Below are 14,972 nucleotides of genomic sequence, written 5' to 3'. Positions count from 1 at the left end.
GGGACAGAGACTTCAGTCTGAGGAGTCCTGAGTCCATGAAATGGAGGAGAGCAGTGCATGCACGCCTGTGTGCTTGCGCACGTGGCCCTGCACCCTGCTGCATGAGGCTCTGCACCTGTGACAGTCCCAACTGCACATGTTAAGGTGGAAAGCCCCCAGACCTGAGTCAAAGGGGCTGGGTTCTAGTCTTGATTCCTCACTACCTTCCAGTACTGTTTACTATATGATTCTTCACTGTGTGTTCTCAGACAAATGCCTTCTACTCTCTGGACCTCAGTATCCCCATGTCTAAAGTGGGAGTAATGGTTTAATTTCAGATGTTGTACATTTTTAGGTGGCAGTGCCTTAGACTGCCTGCGTAAATAGCAACTTTGGGGCGGGGGCCAGAGATCTGCAGTGGGTAGGAAGCAGGGTGAGGGGCGTTTGACAGGGCACGAGAAGCAGGGCTGTCTAGCTCAGCAGGGCAGAGCCTGAGCTTGTAGCTGGCTTCTCTGAGCTGGGAGCATCTTTCTGACTCACAGCCTACTGCCACGGCATTAGCCTCAGGCCTGAGGTGCAAGAAGGGGCACAGGGCTGGCTCCATTGTGTACACAACTCCACCTAAGCCCTGCCGATAGCGGGTGGATGGCATCACCCCTGCATGCAGGAGCCTGGGGGGAATGTGGAGTTCGTCAGTCTGTGTCACATTCCTGTCCGCACATGATCATGCAGGTGCCCCTCCCTCTGTTCCAAACCCCAGTGAAACCAGATGCCATGGGTTGTGAACATAAAGTCTTTATTCCATTTGTCCTCAAAGCAGGGAAGGGCTGGTGCAGCAGGCAAGGCAAGCATCCACCGGGAGCTCCACACACAGTGTCCCCATGTGAGGGCACGAGCCCAGGCAGAAGGGGTTCCCAGAGAGTGCGCCAGCTCCGGGCTAGGGCTGAGGACAGGCAGCAGAGTGCCTCAGCGGGCCAAGGCGAAGCCAATGCGATTGTTATGCCGATCAAACTCTGTGTAGAACTTGCGGATGAAGCTGGCACCCAGGACCCAGACGGGCCCAGTGGGCGGTGGGACATCCAGGCCATGGAGGGCCAGCGTGCACAGGTCATTGTTACTGTAGGGGTCCTGGCAGGAAGAGGAGGGTTGCTCCACTGTCCAGCACATGACCATTCTCCCTTCCTCTTGCCTGACCCCAACAGCTGCCTTCAGCAACATTCCCCCTCCACTCCCCCAGCCACGCTGGGCCCCATCCTGGATTGCACCTGTCCTGGGTGCAGATGCTGTCCTAGACACCAGGCAAACAAGGCATCAAGCACTGTACTATCTTTAAGAGCTTACAGTCTGGCTTAGCTTCTGATCCTAGACAAGTTACTGAACTTCTCTAAGCCTACTGCATGTGAAAAGATAAGAATATAGGAGCAGAGGATTACCAGGAGCATTTGATAAGAAAACAGAGATAAAGGGACAAATGGTGCACACTGGAATCACCTGGGGAGTTGTGACACTCCGATGCCCAAGTGCCACTCCTAGAGGTTCAGATTTAATAGGTCTGGGATGTGGCCTGGGCCCTGGGATTTCTAAAAGCAATCCAGGTGAAACGTGCAGCCAGCTTGAGAACCACCGGTGTAGTACATAACCTGTGCATTGTGCCGTGTCCCCCGCTGAGTCCCCTGCGCACCCTTCCTCCCTGCTGCCGAGCGCCTCACCTGCAGCACGTAGTCCGCACTGGTGAGCGTGTAGGCTCTGCCTCCCAGGTGGAAGGAGATGTCAGGGAGTGTGGGCACCTGGTTACAGTTCACAACATACTGGGGGGAGGGGAAAGGGAGCCCTTTTGAGTGTGGGAGGCCTCTTGGGGGACCCAGAGCTCTGTGTGTGCTTGTGGCCTGGCCCCTCTGCTGGAGAGGACTGGGCACAGAGCCCTCCCTCACCCCCCCCACCCCCACCCCAGGGGACCAGTTGCACATGTGGTGAGAGGTGAGAGGTGGAGAGGGGAAGGACCTAATGCTGCGTGGGGTGATTTCAGGGTCTGGAGTTCTCCCCACCCGGCACCCTTCCCCTCTACTTCTTACTTCATCTGTGCTCAGCTCCATGGCGCCCAGGGCCTCCATGAGCAGCTGCAGGGAGCCGGTGGGCCCTGAGATGTAGGACGCACCTGTGTCCACCACCGCCATGCAGCCCTCCTCACAGAGCAAGGTGGCCGACCTCACGGACACCCTGGGGGAGGCCACAGTCAGACAGACAGACAGACAGAAGGCTGATGGGGCACCTCCGGGCTGCCTATCTTTCCTGAGGGAGTTATGCTGGTTGTACAGTGATTCACCGGAGGAGGGCAAGGCAGACAGTAGAGGAGGGAAGGGGCTGTCCCCTCCCTTAGCACGTGGCTCAGTGACTTCCCCACCTCTCCCAAAGCCCCCTCCCCCTCTGTTCCTCATAGCTTGGTGTTCTCCATCCTGGACAGAGCAGGCAGAGACCAAATGGTGGCTGTGCCTTAAGAAGTGGCTGCATTTGGAGACAAGGCAGGATGGTCACCCTGCCCCTTCCCTACCCCACCCCCAGGGGCAGTAGCATTTTTGGAGTGGGAAGGGTTATGGATTCCTGACCCCTTCATCTTGATCTGCCAGGAGCCGGTCTTGCTGACGCTCACGTAATGGAAATGCCCTTGGTAATACTGGGGGTCGCTGCCTCCCAGCACAATCTCTCCCCCCAGCAAGTGGGAGTTCCTAAAGGGAAGATCAGAGGCTCTTAAAGACCCAGTGACTCAAGCAACAAGGAAAGGTTGGGCAAGGGTGCAGGGCGGGGCAGAGGGTTTGCAGTAGAGGAAAGTGGGACAGACCAAAAGGCTCGAAGCTGTCATTATGAAGCATGCAGGACATACCGCTTCTCTGCCTTTCTTGCCCCTCCCCAAGCCCAACGAGAGGTTTGTCCAGGGTGGACCAGACACACCCCAAAAAGCATCCCCAGAGAGGTCACAGAAAGGGGACACATACAAGAATAGTGAGTAGATGCAAACAAGATTCAAATTTCCTCCCCCACTTGGGCTCAGGCTGCGGGGGTTGGGCAGGCACATGAGAAGGGACTCCGGAGGCTGCTGAGTGAGGGATGGGTAGGGGCACGAAGACAGCGGGACGGAGGGGCAGAGAACTTCGGCAGCTAGTGGAGCCTGGGCCTGCTGAAGTGAGTTTTGGGCAGGTGGCGTATGTGATTCTGGGTCAGGTGCTCAGGGAGTATTGGAGGGTCAGGGCCATGTGGGGGATTTCGTCTCCTTACTTGGAATTTCTGTAGAGAAAGAGAGACAGCAGAAAGGAAACCTTCATTTCAGGTGCACCTCACCGGCCGGGATGTTTGTCAGGATGGGTGTTATGCAATCTCTTTTTACCCTTCAGGCAATGGAGTCACCAAGAGGCAAAGACACTTTCCTGAGTCACCCAGGCCAGGAGTGGACAAGTGGAGGACTGGAACCAGGGTTCCTTGTGCCCAGCCAGAAACTGATCCCCCTTGCCTTTCTCTCTTTCAGGCTGCACACTGCCTCCTGAGGCTCAGGGGCTACCTTAGGGCTGGTTTCCAGAGTGTGCATGCATGAGCGATGCGGTTTTCCAGAATTCATAATGGAGGCATGTGTACATGCACGTGTGTGCACGGGTGGTGTAGGCGTGCACACATTATTTGGTGCAAGTGTAAATGATTTGCGTGTCTGCAAATGTGGATGCGTTAGCATGGGCTCCCTCCTGCCCCTCTCCCAACACAGGATCTCTGGCCATTCCCTCCTTCCCACCCAAGGTGAAGGATGGGGCAGGTTCCCTCTTCTGCAAAGCCTGCCTTCATCCTGCATGCTGGGGCCTCGTCCCCACATGGCCTCCAGACTCCTGTGCCCCCATTTGTCTCCTCATTTTTTCCCACACTTTCAATCGCTTGCTTTCCATTGGCTTCTTCCCCCACCTACAAGCATTGCTCAAGCATCCTCTAGCATTTAAAAACACCCACCCTTCCTTTCCCTGCTTCTTTCAGGATCCCACCCCATACCCACCCCACACTCCCTTCCTTGTTGAATTTCCCAGGACAGCCTACGTTATGTGACCTCTACTTCCTGACACCCACATCCACATCTTTACTGCTTGCCATCTGGCCTTGTCCTCACTTCCTCTAAAACAGCTCTTCCCAAGACCACCCTTGACTGCAGAGCCACCAATTGGTGGCCTTTTCTCAGTGCCTCCCTTTCTGTCCCCAGACCAGAGACTCCTCTCCATTTTAATTCTGCGGTTTCTCTGGTCTCCCACCCTCCCCTCCATTCTCATTGCCATGAGCTTCATGTTCTTAATCCTCTGACCTCTTGTCCCCAGCGCCTACCATCTTTCTAATCCCAGCAGCTCGGAGCGGGTTACAACACTGCTCAAGAGCTAACAGTAGCTTCCCAAGGCTGGCTGCGCTGCATATAAGCTCAGCCTAGAATTGAAAAGCATCCATGATTTTCAGTGCTGTGCTCCTTGTATGCCTGTGACACTTATCACGTTGTAATATTTCTTGCCTTCCCGGTCACAATGTAAGCTCTATGAGAATAGAAGGGTAGGGATTCTGTCTAGTTCACTGTGTTCACTGCTATGACCCCAGAGCCTCCCACAGGGCTAGGCACATGGCATTTACGGAATCAATGAGTGAGCCAGTAAACAAATGAAGGGGCTAATGAATGAATGAAATTGGTGGTCTCTGTGTGGGAGGAGCCATGGCCCTCACAGGGAGGATCTGCAGGTCACAGCAATGCCTTATTTCCCGTCCCCCCCACCCTGCATCTCCTCTTGTTCCAGAGCAGCACTGTCCATTGGAACGTCTGCCATGACGGGAATGTTCTACAGCTGCACTGTCCAATACGGTGGTCACTATCTGCCGTGACTGCTGAGCACTTGAAGTGTGGCTAGTGCTACCCAGGAACTGAATGCTTCCTTTTATTTCATCTTAATTAATTTACATTTAAATAGTGGTTTCATCTTGGCTAATGCAGCTCTAGATATTGATTGACTACCGCCTAATGGCAAATACATCAAAATCCTAGCCCGGACTCTCCTCCACCCTCCCAGCAACTCTGTCCCCCTCCCCACCCCCCACCTCAGCCCCTGAAGTCCCAGGCCCCACCTGCCATAGTAGACTGAGAAGACGTCCTCTTTTAGCACCCTCTGGGAGAGGATGTGGTCAAAGACAGGGGTGACCCCGCCGATGGCCTGTGCAGGGAAGCCCATGCCCAGAACCCCATCAAACTTGGCCAGCATGAAGGGTATCAGGGGTAGCTCTGTGACCTCTCCAAACGTCTGTGTCACTGTGATTCCACCCACCTGTGGGAGGAAAGACCAGAGGAGACCCAGTCCACTGCTCACCCCCTGGCCCGGGTTTGGTGCAGGCTTCCATGCTAGGGGCCCCAGGGACACATATGCTCCAGGGTACAGCAATTTAGGGTAAGATTATTTCATCAATTCCACACACATACCCTCCCTCCCAACACACATTTATGCTATAGGGGGCCAGAGCGAACTGGGGCTGACCAGTGACTGGAAGGACAGAGGCTGTCCCAGTGCCCCCACTTTCACGTCAGCAGGACTGGGTCCCAGCCCCCCGCCCCCATCATGGGCTAAGGATTTCTTCAGCACATCCAGGATGGCCCTACATGCTCTTTACCTGATTTCACAGACAAAGGGAGAAGGAAAGGGCTCACACTGATTTCCTCTTGGCTTCCAAGTGCACCCTTCCCCTGACTGACAGATCAGGGGCTGGAGAAACTCCAGAATGGATAAGGGGCCAGGCACTGGTCAGATGAAAAAGAAAACCAGGCCCTGACCCTAATCCCAGACTCTAACCTCAACACCTATGCCTGACCCTAAAACCAACCCTGACCGTAAGGTCAATAATACTGATCCTGACGTTGACCCTAGACTTTGGTCTAGGTGTGGTTAAGGTCTGAGCTGATGACCTCAGACAGATTATTTGACTGGAGGCTGTGGGGCTCAGGACAACCCCTGCATGCAAGTTAGATGCAAAAGCCTCCACAAATCACCCAGCGGTGAGCTAGTGGCTCAGGTTTGCTCCACCACAGGTTCTGCTCGTTTGCAGCTCCAGCTAGTAGCCTTAGAGCAGGGTGATCCTCACCTCCCCAGGCTGCAGTGAACCTTCCCCCAAATGTGGGCCCTGGAGGGGCAGGAGAGCCCTGGGGACAGAAGGGCAGGGGGTCCAATGACTTGCAGCAGCCCCTCTTACAGTCACCACGTCCTGGCTGAGGAAGCCTTTGACCTTTCCTGATCCGTAGTAGATGGTGAATTCCGTCCCATTCTCCATGTAGGTGGAGGATTCCGAGGAGTCATAGAGGCTGTGAATCTCTGGAAGAGGAACATAGGCTCAGGTTTATCCAAGAGCAGCCCAGGCAGGGGAGCTCGGAGGCAGGGTGCATTGTGGGTATGGCTGGTGTATTTGAGGACTTAGATTAGGGCTGGGGTTGCACTGAGGTTGGGGGTTTGGAAAATGTGTTTTAATCAGTCAAGAACTGTGTTTCTTGGGTCTGTCATATGTGCCCATACTTCTGAGAATTTTCTCTCCAATAAAGCATCTCAAAGTAACTGCTAATGCTAGTAACACCAGAGAAGATTCTGGGCACAGAGTAAGTGCTCAGTAAGAAGTTGACTAAGGTTGGGATGGAAGAGCCCAAGTGTCTGGGCTGGGTTTGAGAATTCAGTCCTATCTTGATCTCAGAAAGACTGGGAAATGGCCTGGGTGGTCAGTGGGCTCTTGGAGCTTGCTTTTTTTTACCTGGGTGGCCATATCAGGAAAATGGGAGACATCTTCCTTTCTCCTCTCAGGGTCAGTGGGCACTGAGGCAGAGAGGAAGCAGCTTGGATGGTAGCAGGAGGGACTTAGCTGGGTGTGGGGAAGGACTGCCCAAGTGTGGCAGGGCCAGGGGCTTGGGGAGAGGCACCACAGGTCATGGGTCTCACCACAGGCCGTGTAGAGAGGGCTGCACTTGGTGGAGGGCACCCAGAGGTTGGCGGAACCTGTGTCAAAGATGACTTTGAAGGTCTGGGGTGGGGTGCCGATGCCAATCTCGCCATAGTACTGGGTCTACAGGGGTGAAAAGAAGGAGGTGGTTGGAGGCACTCCGGGAGTCTTGGGTCTTGGGGTCTTGCCTGGATCCACCCTTGGCTCTTGGGGCAAGAGGAGGCAGATCCTACAGTCTCTCTGGGTTTCCATTTTCCTGCAGGGACTGTGTGGGAGGCTTAGCACTGTCCCATGGCATCCCAGGATGTGGGGATGCAGGAGGCTCAGTGAGACATGAGGGTGGCATAAAAACACTGAAAATGAATCAGGAAGGCACCCCGACCTTGACAGCCCACTGTAGCCTAACCGAACCCTAACCTACCCACCCAGACTAACCTTGCCTCTGAGCACCTTCCTGCCCTTTGTGCCTCAGGCTTTCCAGCTGTAAAATGGGACTTTTCTAGGGTGCTTACGTGCTCCTTGGATCCTCAGTCAAACAAAGTGTGCAAAGAGAGAGGCTTGCAGCAAAGAGAGCCCTAGGCCCACGAAAGAAAAGAGATAGACGGGGAGCACGGGGCCAGGCACTCACGTCCAGGTAGTTGGTAAGGACCACGGGGGACGTGCTGTTGCCAAAGGAGAGCCTCCTGGTGAACTGGCTCCACTCAGCCCCAAGCCTGGCCATATCCACACCTCGCTCCTTCAGGCTTTCTCGGACTGAGGGCATTTTCTTGAGGAAGATCCTGCCAGGGCAGAGGAAGAAGAAGTAGAGTCCTGTACTTCCCTGCAGTAATGGTAGCATCTCTGAGGCCACCTCCAGCTTTCAGTACAACTATCCCTGACCCCAGCCCAGGCACCTAAGAATCACTTTCGTGCCCTAGAGCCTCTGAGAATTTATGAGAATCACCTCTTATAAACAGTCAATTTACACGAGTCCCCTGCACTGGTAGCAAATAACCCTCCACTAACTTCATTCCGCAATTATGTTTTGAACACCTACTCGGAACCTCACTGTGCTGGATCTGGGGATATAAAGATAAAGATCTTCGCTGCCTAAATTTAAGGAACTCCAGCAGGCAGCGAGACAGGAAACATGCAATGACATCCCCTCTGAGGAGGGGAAGGCTGGGAGTGTCCCCCTCAATGCTGGACAGGGAGGCAGTGCCATGTGAGGCCTGTAGGTGGCAGCAGATGTCCACAGCAGCCTGCGGGGTCTCCAAGACCCCTGGGGGCAGGCGCCCAGCCAGGGCTGCTGTGGGGTGGACTGATTGAAGTAGATTGGGCAGGAAGAGAGGCCAGCACTTCCAGAGTGCCTGTGCCCCTCGTCCTTGGAAAGATGTGTCTTGGTCTGAAGTCCCAGTCCCTCGTCCTCTTGACCTGACAACTTCCCATCTCCTTTGGGAGGCAGAATTCGCAAGAGACCTAGGAAACTCACAGACTACTGAGCTGCTACCAGATGCTTGCCCAACATTGTACACATCCCATGCGAACCTCGTAACAACTCTGCAAACTAGCTGTCATTATCTCATTTTGTAGATGAGGAAATGAAGGCTCACAGGGATAAAGGTGACTGAGAAATGATTGAGCAGGGATTAAAAGCATGTGTCTGGTCCTATTTCCCATATAAGGTCCCCCACACTCTGACATGAAGGCTGTTTATCAAAGCCTGGAGGAAGATGTCTCTAGCTGTTGGCCACGGGGTCCCAGGATCAAAGCCCAGCTTAACTCTACAGCACACGTTGCCAAACACACAGAGTCCCTCTTCCTTCTCAGCAGCTAGTCCTCTGTACTTGCCCCAGCCTTCCATTCTACTTACTCTCCCCACATTTTGCCCATGAACACAAATGCAACTTTCATGCCAACAGTGTAACATTGTAATGGAAATGATTTGTCATATTCCTATCATAGTTCACTGTTCACAAAATATTTTCACAATTATTATTTTATTTGATTCTCAGCCATCCCAACAGGTGGCGATTTTATCACTCTGATTTTACAGATGGGGTAATGGAGAGTCAGAGAAGGTCTGACCCCAAAGGGGGTGCATTTCCCACTATTTAAACCCAAGAGTCTCTGCTTTGGACCTTTGCTTTTTTGCCATTTCCCTTTCAGAAAATATCTCCCGTCTCACTTTCCTTTTCCCCCAGTTCTTGAGTCCTTTCAAGCCCAGCATGCACCCCCACCTCCAGGAAACTTGCCCCAGGGACTGCAGTCCACGCTGGCCTCACTTTTCCTCGGGCTCCTGCTCCATTTTTCCCTGGCTGCTCCCAGCCAGCCCGGCACTGCCTACGGAGGTGGTGCATACGGTGGTGAGAGCATAGTGGCTGTGGGGGCATGCGTGAATCCCCTTATCTGCGTGATTCTCAGCAAGTTACCTAACCTCTCTGGGCATCTTCTGGGTCTCCAGTAGCTCCTCTATAAAAATGGGCCTAATGGTAATACCTACCTCAGAGTCGCTGTGCAGACTGAATCAGCTGGCCACTGCTCGACAAATGTGATTGTGTGTGAGAGGCACTGGCAGGACCCTGAGAACGGTGCTCGTCCGTTCACATCTCTCAGGGTGCCTTGCACGATTTTCTGTACATAGCAGGTGGCAAAATTCCTATAACTGTTTCAAAAGCCTAATTCTCCACTCCTTGCCCAATTCTATTCTTCTCTTTCAAATGGATTGGGGGTGGGGCTGCTGGGAAGCTCCCCATTTCTTACCCCATACTCCCAACTAGCAGTTACTTTCTGAGCACCTTGGAGCAGGGAAAGAGGCTTTGGAAACAAAAGGCTGAGTGTGTGTTGAGATTCAGCCTCTTACACGTGACCTCCTTGAGCCTCAGTGTCCTTATCTGTAAAATGGGCATGTAGAGTTGTCGGGGTGTGATTTGAGATGAGGCGTGAAAAGATCCTGTGAAATCCTAAGCATTCTATAGGCTCAGCAACTAATTCTGTTATTAAACCTGCCCTCGTACCTTCAGGACTTCTGGTCCCATCTGCAGTCCCCAAACAAAAACCCCATTTCTTTGTGAGGCCTTTCCCCAACTCTGCCACCTCCCCTTCTCCAGTCGTAATAAATCACTTGTTCCCACAGTCCTGGCATCGAATGGACGTCAGGGCTTTCTCCACCCTGCTTAGGCTGCCTTAAGCCTTTCTTTCAACATTGGTAATAATCCACACTGCAGTACTAACCGAAGCTGGGTTCTTACAACACTCCTGGCATGATACAAGGCTTTAGAAGCATTATCTCATTCAGTCTTCAAAGCAGCCCTATGAAGCAGGGACTGTTACTATTCCCCATTTTTAAAATGGTAAGCTGAGCTAAACTGGCTGGTTAGCTCAGCTGGTTAGAGTGTGGTGCCAACAACACCAAGGTCCAGGGTCTGATCCCTGTGCCGGCCAGCCTCCAAAAACAAAAACAACTGAGAGTGCTGGCCCGTGGCTCACTTGGGAGAGTGTGGTGCTGATAACACCAAAGCCACGGGTTCAGATCCCTATGTAGGGATGGCCGGTTAGCTCACTTGGGAGAGCGTGGTGCTGACAACACCAAGTTGAGGGTTAAGATCCCCTTACTGGTTTAAAACAAAAACAAAAAACAAAAACAACTGAGACTCAGAAAGGCTAAGTAACTTGCCCATTGTTCCAGGACTAGTCTGTTTTGCTAATGGGGAAGATTTAGACCAAGACAAGCCAGTTACATAAGCCTTCTGTTCAACCACTAGATCATGCCACTGCCCTGGGAGAATTAACTGTACCCATGCCCTTCTTAATAATTGTGAGCCTAATAATTGGTGCTCTGGGCAGCGTTCAAAAGACATGGCTTCCAGGCCTGACTAGTGCCACTTACTTATTGGCTGTGTGACATTGGGCAAGTCACTTGACCTCTCTGAACAGGACCATCTGGTTGTGAGGATTGGATGACACCACATATCTGAAAGCCAGGGTGTTAGGGAGGTGGGAAGCCCTGCACCCCTGCCACCCCTTCTCTGCCTGAGTTACCGTCTGAAGGCCTCGGTGTCTGCAGGGAGACCAAAGGTGCAGGAGCCCCAGAGCACCAGCAGGAGTCCCCAGCCAGGCATTCTGCTCCATTGGTCCATGATCCTCCTCAGTCTGGGGCTCTCTATGGGATCTGCTGAAGCCTGAGGCTCCCCAAGCCCCTCTCCTTTTAAGCATTTCACACACAGAGTGGTTGTGATCCTGCTCTGCCCTGATTTACTACCCTGGGGCAGGTGGCAGGGCAGCCAGTAATAAATCCCATCCGTGGGACCGAGCTAGGTGGATAAGAGGTAATCGGGGTTCCGGATGTGGAGCAGAGGGGCTGGAGGAAGGAGGGCTGTGGGAAAGCAACACTGTGCCCAGTGACGCCAGCAGGCCCCTGTCTGGCCTGGCCCTGCGACCCTCAGAGCAGGCAGAGGCTGATGAGAAACAGCACTGCTCAGGGACAAGGTCAGGACTGGGACAGGCATAGAACCTGGGTTTTCAACCACCCAGCTCAGACCCCACCCCCTATGCCCTTGAAGCTCCATCCTCTGCATTAAACTTGGCTTTGCCCCTGTTCGGATTCTCCCAGGCTACATCCCAATTTTCCCTTCCAGGGCTGGGGAGCTGGGGGTGTTCATCCTCAGTTGACCTATTAATGGTGGGAGGAAAGGGCAGCCCTAGGGGCTTGCGGAGGTTTCTGCAGAAGAGAGGCAGGGCAGCTGGTCTTACAACTCATCCTCCTCTTTCTGCTTGGCCCTAACTCCCTTTTGGGGCTATCTCTCTGCCTCCTTCCCTTTTCCCTCTAACTTTACAAGCAGTCTGGGGCAGCTTCCTGGACACACACCTGGTCCCTGAATCCCAGGATGGGTTCTATTTATTCAGCCTAGGATGCCCTCTCTCCTGGCCTATCCCTGCTAATTTTTCAGGGCCCACTTCAAATATCACTCTCTCCTCCATGAAGCAGGCCCTGGCTCAGCCTGGAATTGACTGCTGTCTGCTATGGGCTCCCACAGCGTAGCTATGAGCCCTTATATGACAGCACTGACCTCAGCTGACCTGCACCAGAGTTAGTTACATATGTGTGCATCTGCCTCTTGCCCACCTAACATTAAATGAATGCATATTAGTGAACTGGGATGAGCAGTACAAAGAGCCCTGGGCTGGCTGTCAGGGACCTGGATTCTAGTCTTCATTCTACCATGAACTTGCTATGTGATGTTGGACCCCTCCCTTCCTCTCTCTGGGCCTCGGTTTCCAATCTGTACAATGAAGCAGATGATCAGATGGCCCTAAGGTGCCTTCTGGCTCAGATGCTCCACCATTCAAAGTCCTGTGCCTCTGGGGTGCTCCTCTGCACCACTATGGGCAGTAAAGGCAGAGAGAGGGGGGCTGATCTCCATTGCTCACATGTTGGCTAAGTGATGTTGACCTCAGAGAAGATAACACCCTCCCCAAATGATGGAGGATTTTCAGGCACTGTGGTTGGCAGTAGGGGAATTTGGGGGGGATGGGGAAAATGTTTTAGGACCCCCTCAAAGCGGTGGCCACCTTGTGAGCAAACCCTTACTGAGCATGTCTGTAGGCCTCCAGTGCTCTACCAATCTTCTTGCATTCATTAGCAAACCGTTCACTGAGCATTTATTATATGGCAGACACTTTGCTGGCTGCTGGAGTTACAAAGGTGACAAAAATAAACACAATTTATGCTCCTGTAGAAGCTGCAGGCTTGTAGGAGAGGTAGATTGTTATCATCACACATAAATACAACATAGTCCTGATGACTAGTGCCAGTCAGGGAACTCCAGGAAGGCTTTCCCAGGGAAAATACGCTTGAGTTGTGATCTGATGGTTGCATAAGCAATGAACAGCCAAAGAAGGAAAGAAATAGAATCCCAATGGGAACAGCATGTGCAAAGGTCCTGTAGAGAGAGAGACCATGGTGAGAATAAGGGCCTATAAGAAAACCAACGGGTCTAGAACAGAGAGCCAAGAGGGAATGGAACAAGAGATGTGGCTGGGAGGCAGGGCATTTACTGAATGCCTACTATGTGCCAGGAATCATTCTAAGTGCTCAATCATTTAGTTCTCACATTAACCATACGAGGTAGTATACCAGTATAACCCCATTTTACAGGAAGGATCTGAGATACGAGAGGATTCAGAATGTAGCTTGTCCAAAGTCACAGTGGCCCTAAGAGACAGGCTCAGACTGTAAGTCCAGGCAGTATGACCCAGAACCCATTACACAGCTGAGTTGGTGTCCAGCCATTAAGGCTCTTGAACCCCATGTTAAGAAGCTGTGTGTTTACCCTGAGAACAATGGGAAGCTGTTGACAGGTTAAGAAGGGAATGGTGTAATTTAGAGTGTTTTGCATAGACACTCTGGCTGCAATGTGGACTAGCGAGGACTTGGGATGGGTCCTTAAAATAATGGGGCATATATCAATTAGGAGGCATGGCACTAGAACTAGCCTGGACTAAGGTAAGTGTGCACAGTGGAGATGGAGAAGATTGGATGGAATAGAGAGAAATTTAGGAAATCAAATCTGCAGGACTTGGTGACAGATTGAATACAGAGAGTGAGGGAGACAGAGGTTTCTGGATGGTTGGTGATACATAGATGGCAGTGGAAGAAAAGGAAGAGGGTTGGAGAGACCATGGGTTTGAGGACCTGTTGAAGTAGATGAAGCAGATGCTTTGAGGCATCCCAGGGGTGATGTCAAATGGCAGGTGCATATACAGACCTGTATGAAAGATTTATGTGTTATTTGCAATTAGTAATTGATGCCACAGGTATGAATGAAATTAGCCTGGGAGAAAGTAGACAGCAAGAAGGTCCGGGACTCCAAGCTTTAATGGACCAACAGTGGAAGGACAGTCTGCAGAGGCAATTACACAGGAGTGGCCAGAGAGGCAAGAGAAAACTGACAGGTGTCCCTGATGCCATGGGAGGAGAGTGGTTGAGGAGAGAGGGTGAGTGATGACAGGTGCTGCTGTAAGGTCTGGAGAGAATCATGTGAAAACATAGCCACTCAGACCATAGGTGATATCAGTGGGAGCTGTCCTGGTGATTCAGAGGGGCAGGAATCCAGACCAGGGAGGGGTTGAAGAACGAGGGGCAGTGCTATGGCGTGAGTGTCTGTGTCCCCCTGTAGGGTTAAAAGACTACACAAATTGCCTGGTTGGGGCTATACATAACTAAAGCCAAAACGGCTCAGACCCTTCAAACCTATTGTACAGACTGGGCCACCAGACCCCTCACAGGCCAGGTTGGGTCTCCAGATCCTTCACACACAGGTCCATGCTAAGTAATTGGGAAAGGTCCTGGGAGCCATTGGCAGATGACACGAGCTCAGTCCTCAGCAGTAGCAGCAGCAGCAGTGGCCTCTCGGGGCATCTCGGGGCACTGGCAGCAACAGCCTCCAGCAGCAGTAGCAGCCTCCCCGTGGCCCCTCAGGGAGCATCCTGGGGGGGGGGGGGCTGTGGATCAGAGCCACTCATCCTTTATACTTAAGTCCATAACCCAGGACACCTGGGTGCACATGCACAATCACATTAGACAATAACCAAGGAACACCTGGGCGCACGTGCATTTTTACATCAAATGCTTAGAAAGATTCTGAACATCTGAGGGACCCTGACCATTTTCCTATATTTTCCCTACATCCCCCAAGTTCACTTGTTGAAATCCTAACCCCAGTGTGATGGTATTAGGTGGCGATTAGGTCCTGAGTGTGTGCAGGGCCTCATGAACGGGATTAGGGCCCTGATAACAGAGGCCTGAGGGAGCTCCCTTTCACCCTTCCACCCTCTGTGGCTGCAGCTAGAAGGTGTCATCTACAAACCAGGAGGCGAGCCTTCCCCGGGCACTGACCCTGATGGCACCTTGATCTTGGACTTCTCAGATTCCAGAACTGTGAGGGACACATTCCTGTTGTTTGTCTACCAAGTTTCTGGTGTTTTTTTATAGCAGCCTGAACACACTAAGACAGGAAGTAGGGAGATAAAGACAGTATAGT

At 52.5% G+C, this 14,972-nt stretch overlaps 1 protein-coding gene across 1 annotated transcript; it reads right to left on the bottom strand.

Moving 5' to 3' along the window:
* Window positions 1-945: 945 nt before the first annotated feature.
* REN (renin) lies at window positions 946-11,069 on the bottom strand. Its single transcript, XM_063115438.1, has 10 exons — window positions 10,972-11,069; window positions 7,580-7,730; window positions 6,951-7,074; window positions 6,220-6,338; window positions 5,107-5,303; window positions 3,250-3,258; window positions 2,583-2,702; window positions 2,052-2,196; window positions 1,689-1,787; window positions 946-1,107 (listed from the first exon to the last, which is right to left on the bottom strand). The coding sequence occupies exons 1-10, from the start codon at window positions 11,067-11,069 to the stop codon at window positions 946-948; spliced, it is 1,224 nt and encodes a 407-aa protein (XP_062971508.1).
* Between the last annotated feature and the right edge of the window lie 3,903 nt (window positions 11,070-14,972).

The sequence above is a fragment of the Cynocephalus volans genome, chromosome 11 (genome assembly GCF_027409185.1).
Source record: "Cynocephalus volans isolate mCynVol1 chromosome 11, mCynVol1.pri, whole genome shotgun sequence".
Taxonomy (NCBI): Eukaryota; Metazoa; Chordata; class Mammalia; order Dermoptera; family Cynocephalidae; genus Cynocephalus; species Cynocephalus volans.
The sequence above is the reverse complement of the archived record's forward strand: the minus strand, read 5'-3'. Positions and strand labels throughout refer to the sequence as shown.

Bases quoted from the DNA above. Each gene is read 5' to 3' on its own strand.
- REN (XM_063115438.1), bottom strand. From the start codon at position 11,069: ATGGACCAATGGAGCAGAATGCCTGGCTGGGGACTCCTGCTGGTGCTC. The intron at 6,339-6,950 runs GTGAGACCCATG...TTCCTCTTCCAG, and splicing joins CCCTCTCTACACGGCCTGTG to AGATTCACAGCCTCTATGAC. The intron at 1,108-1,688 runs GTGAGGCGCTCG...TCTTCCTGCCAG, and splicing joins GTGCGGACTACGTGCTGCAG to GACCCCTACAGTAACAATGA.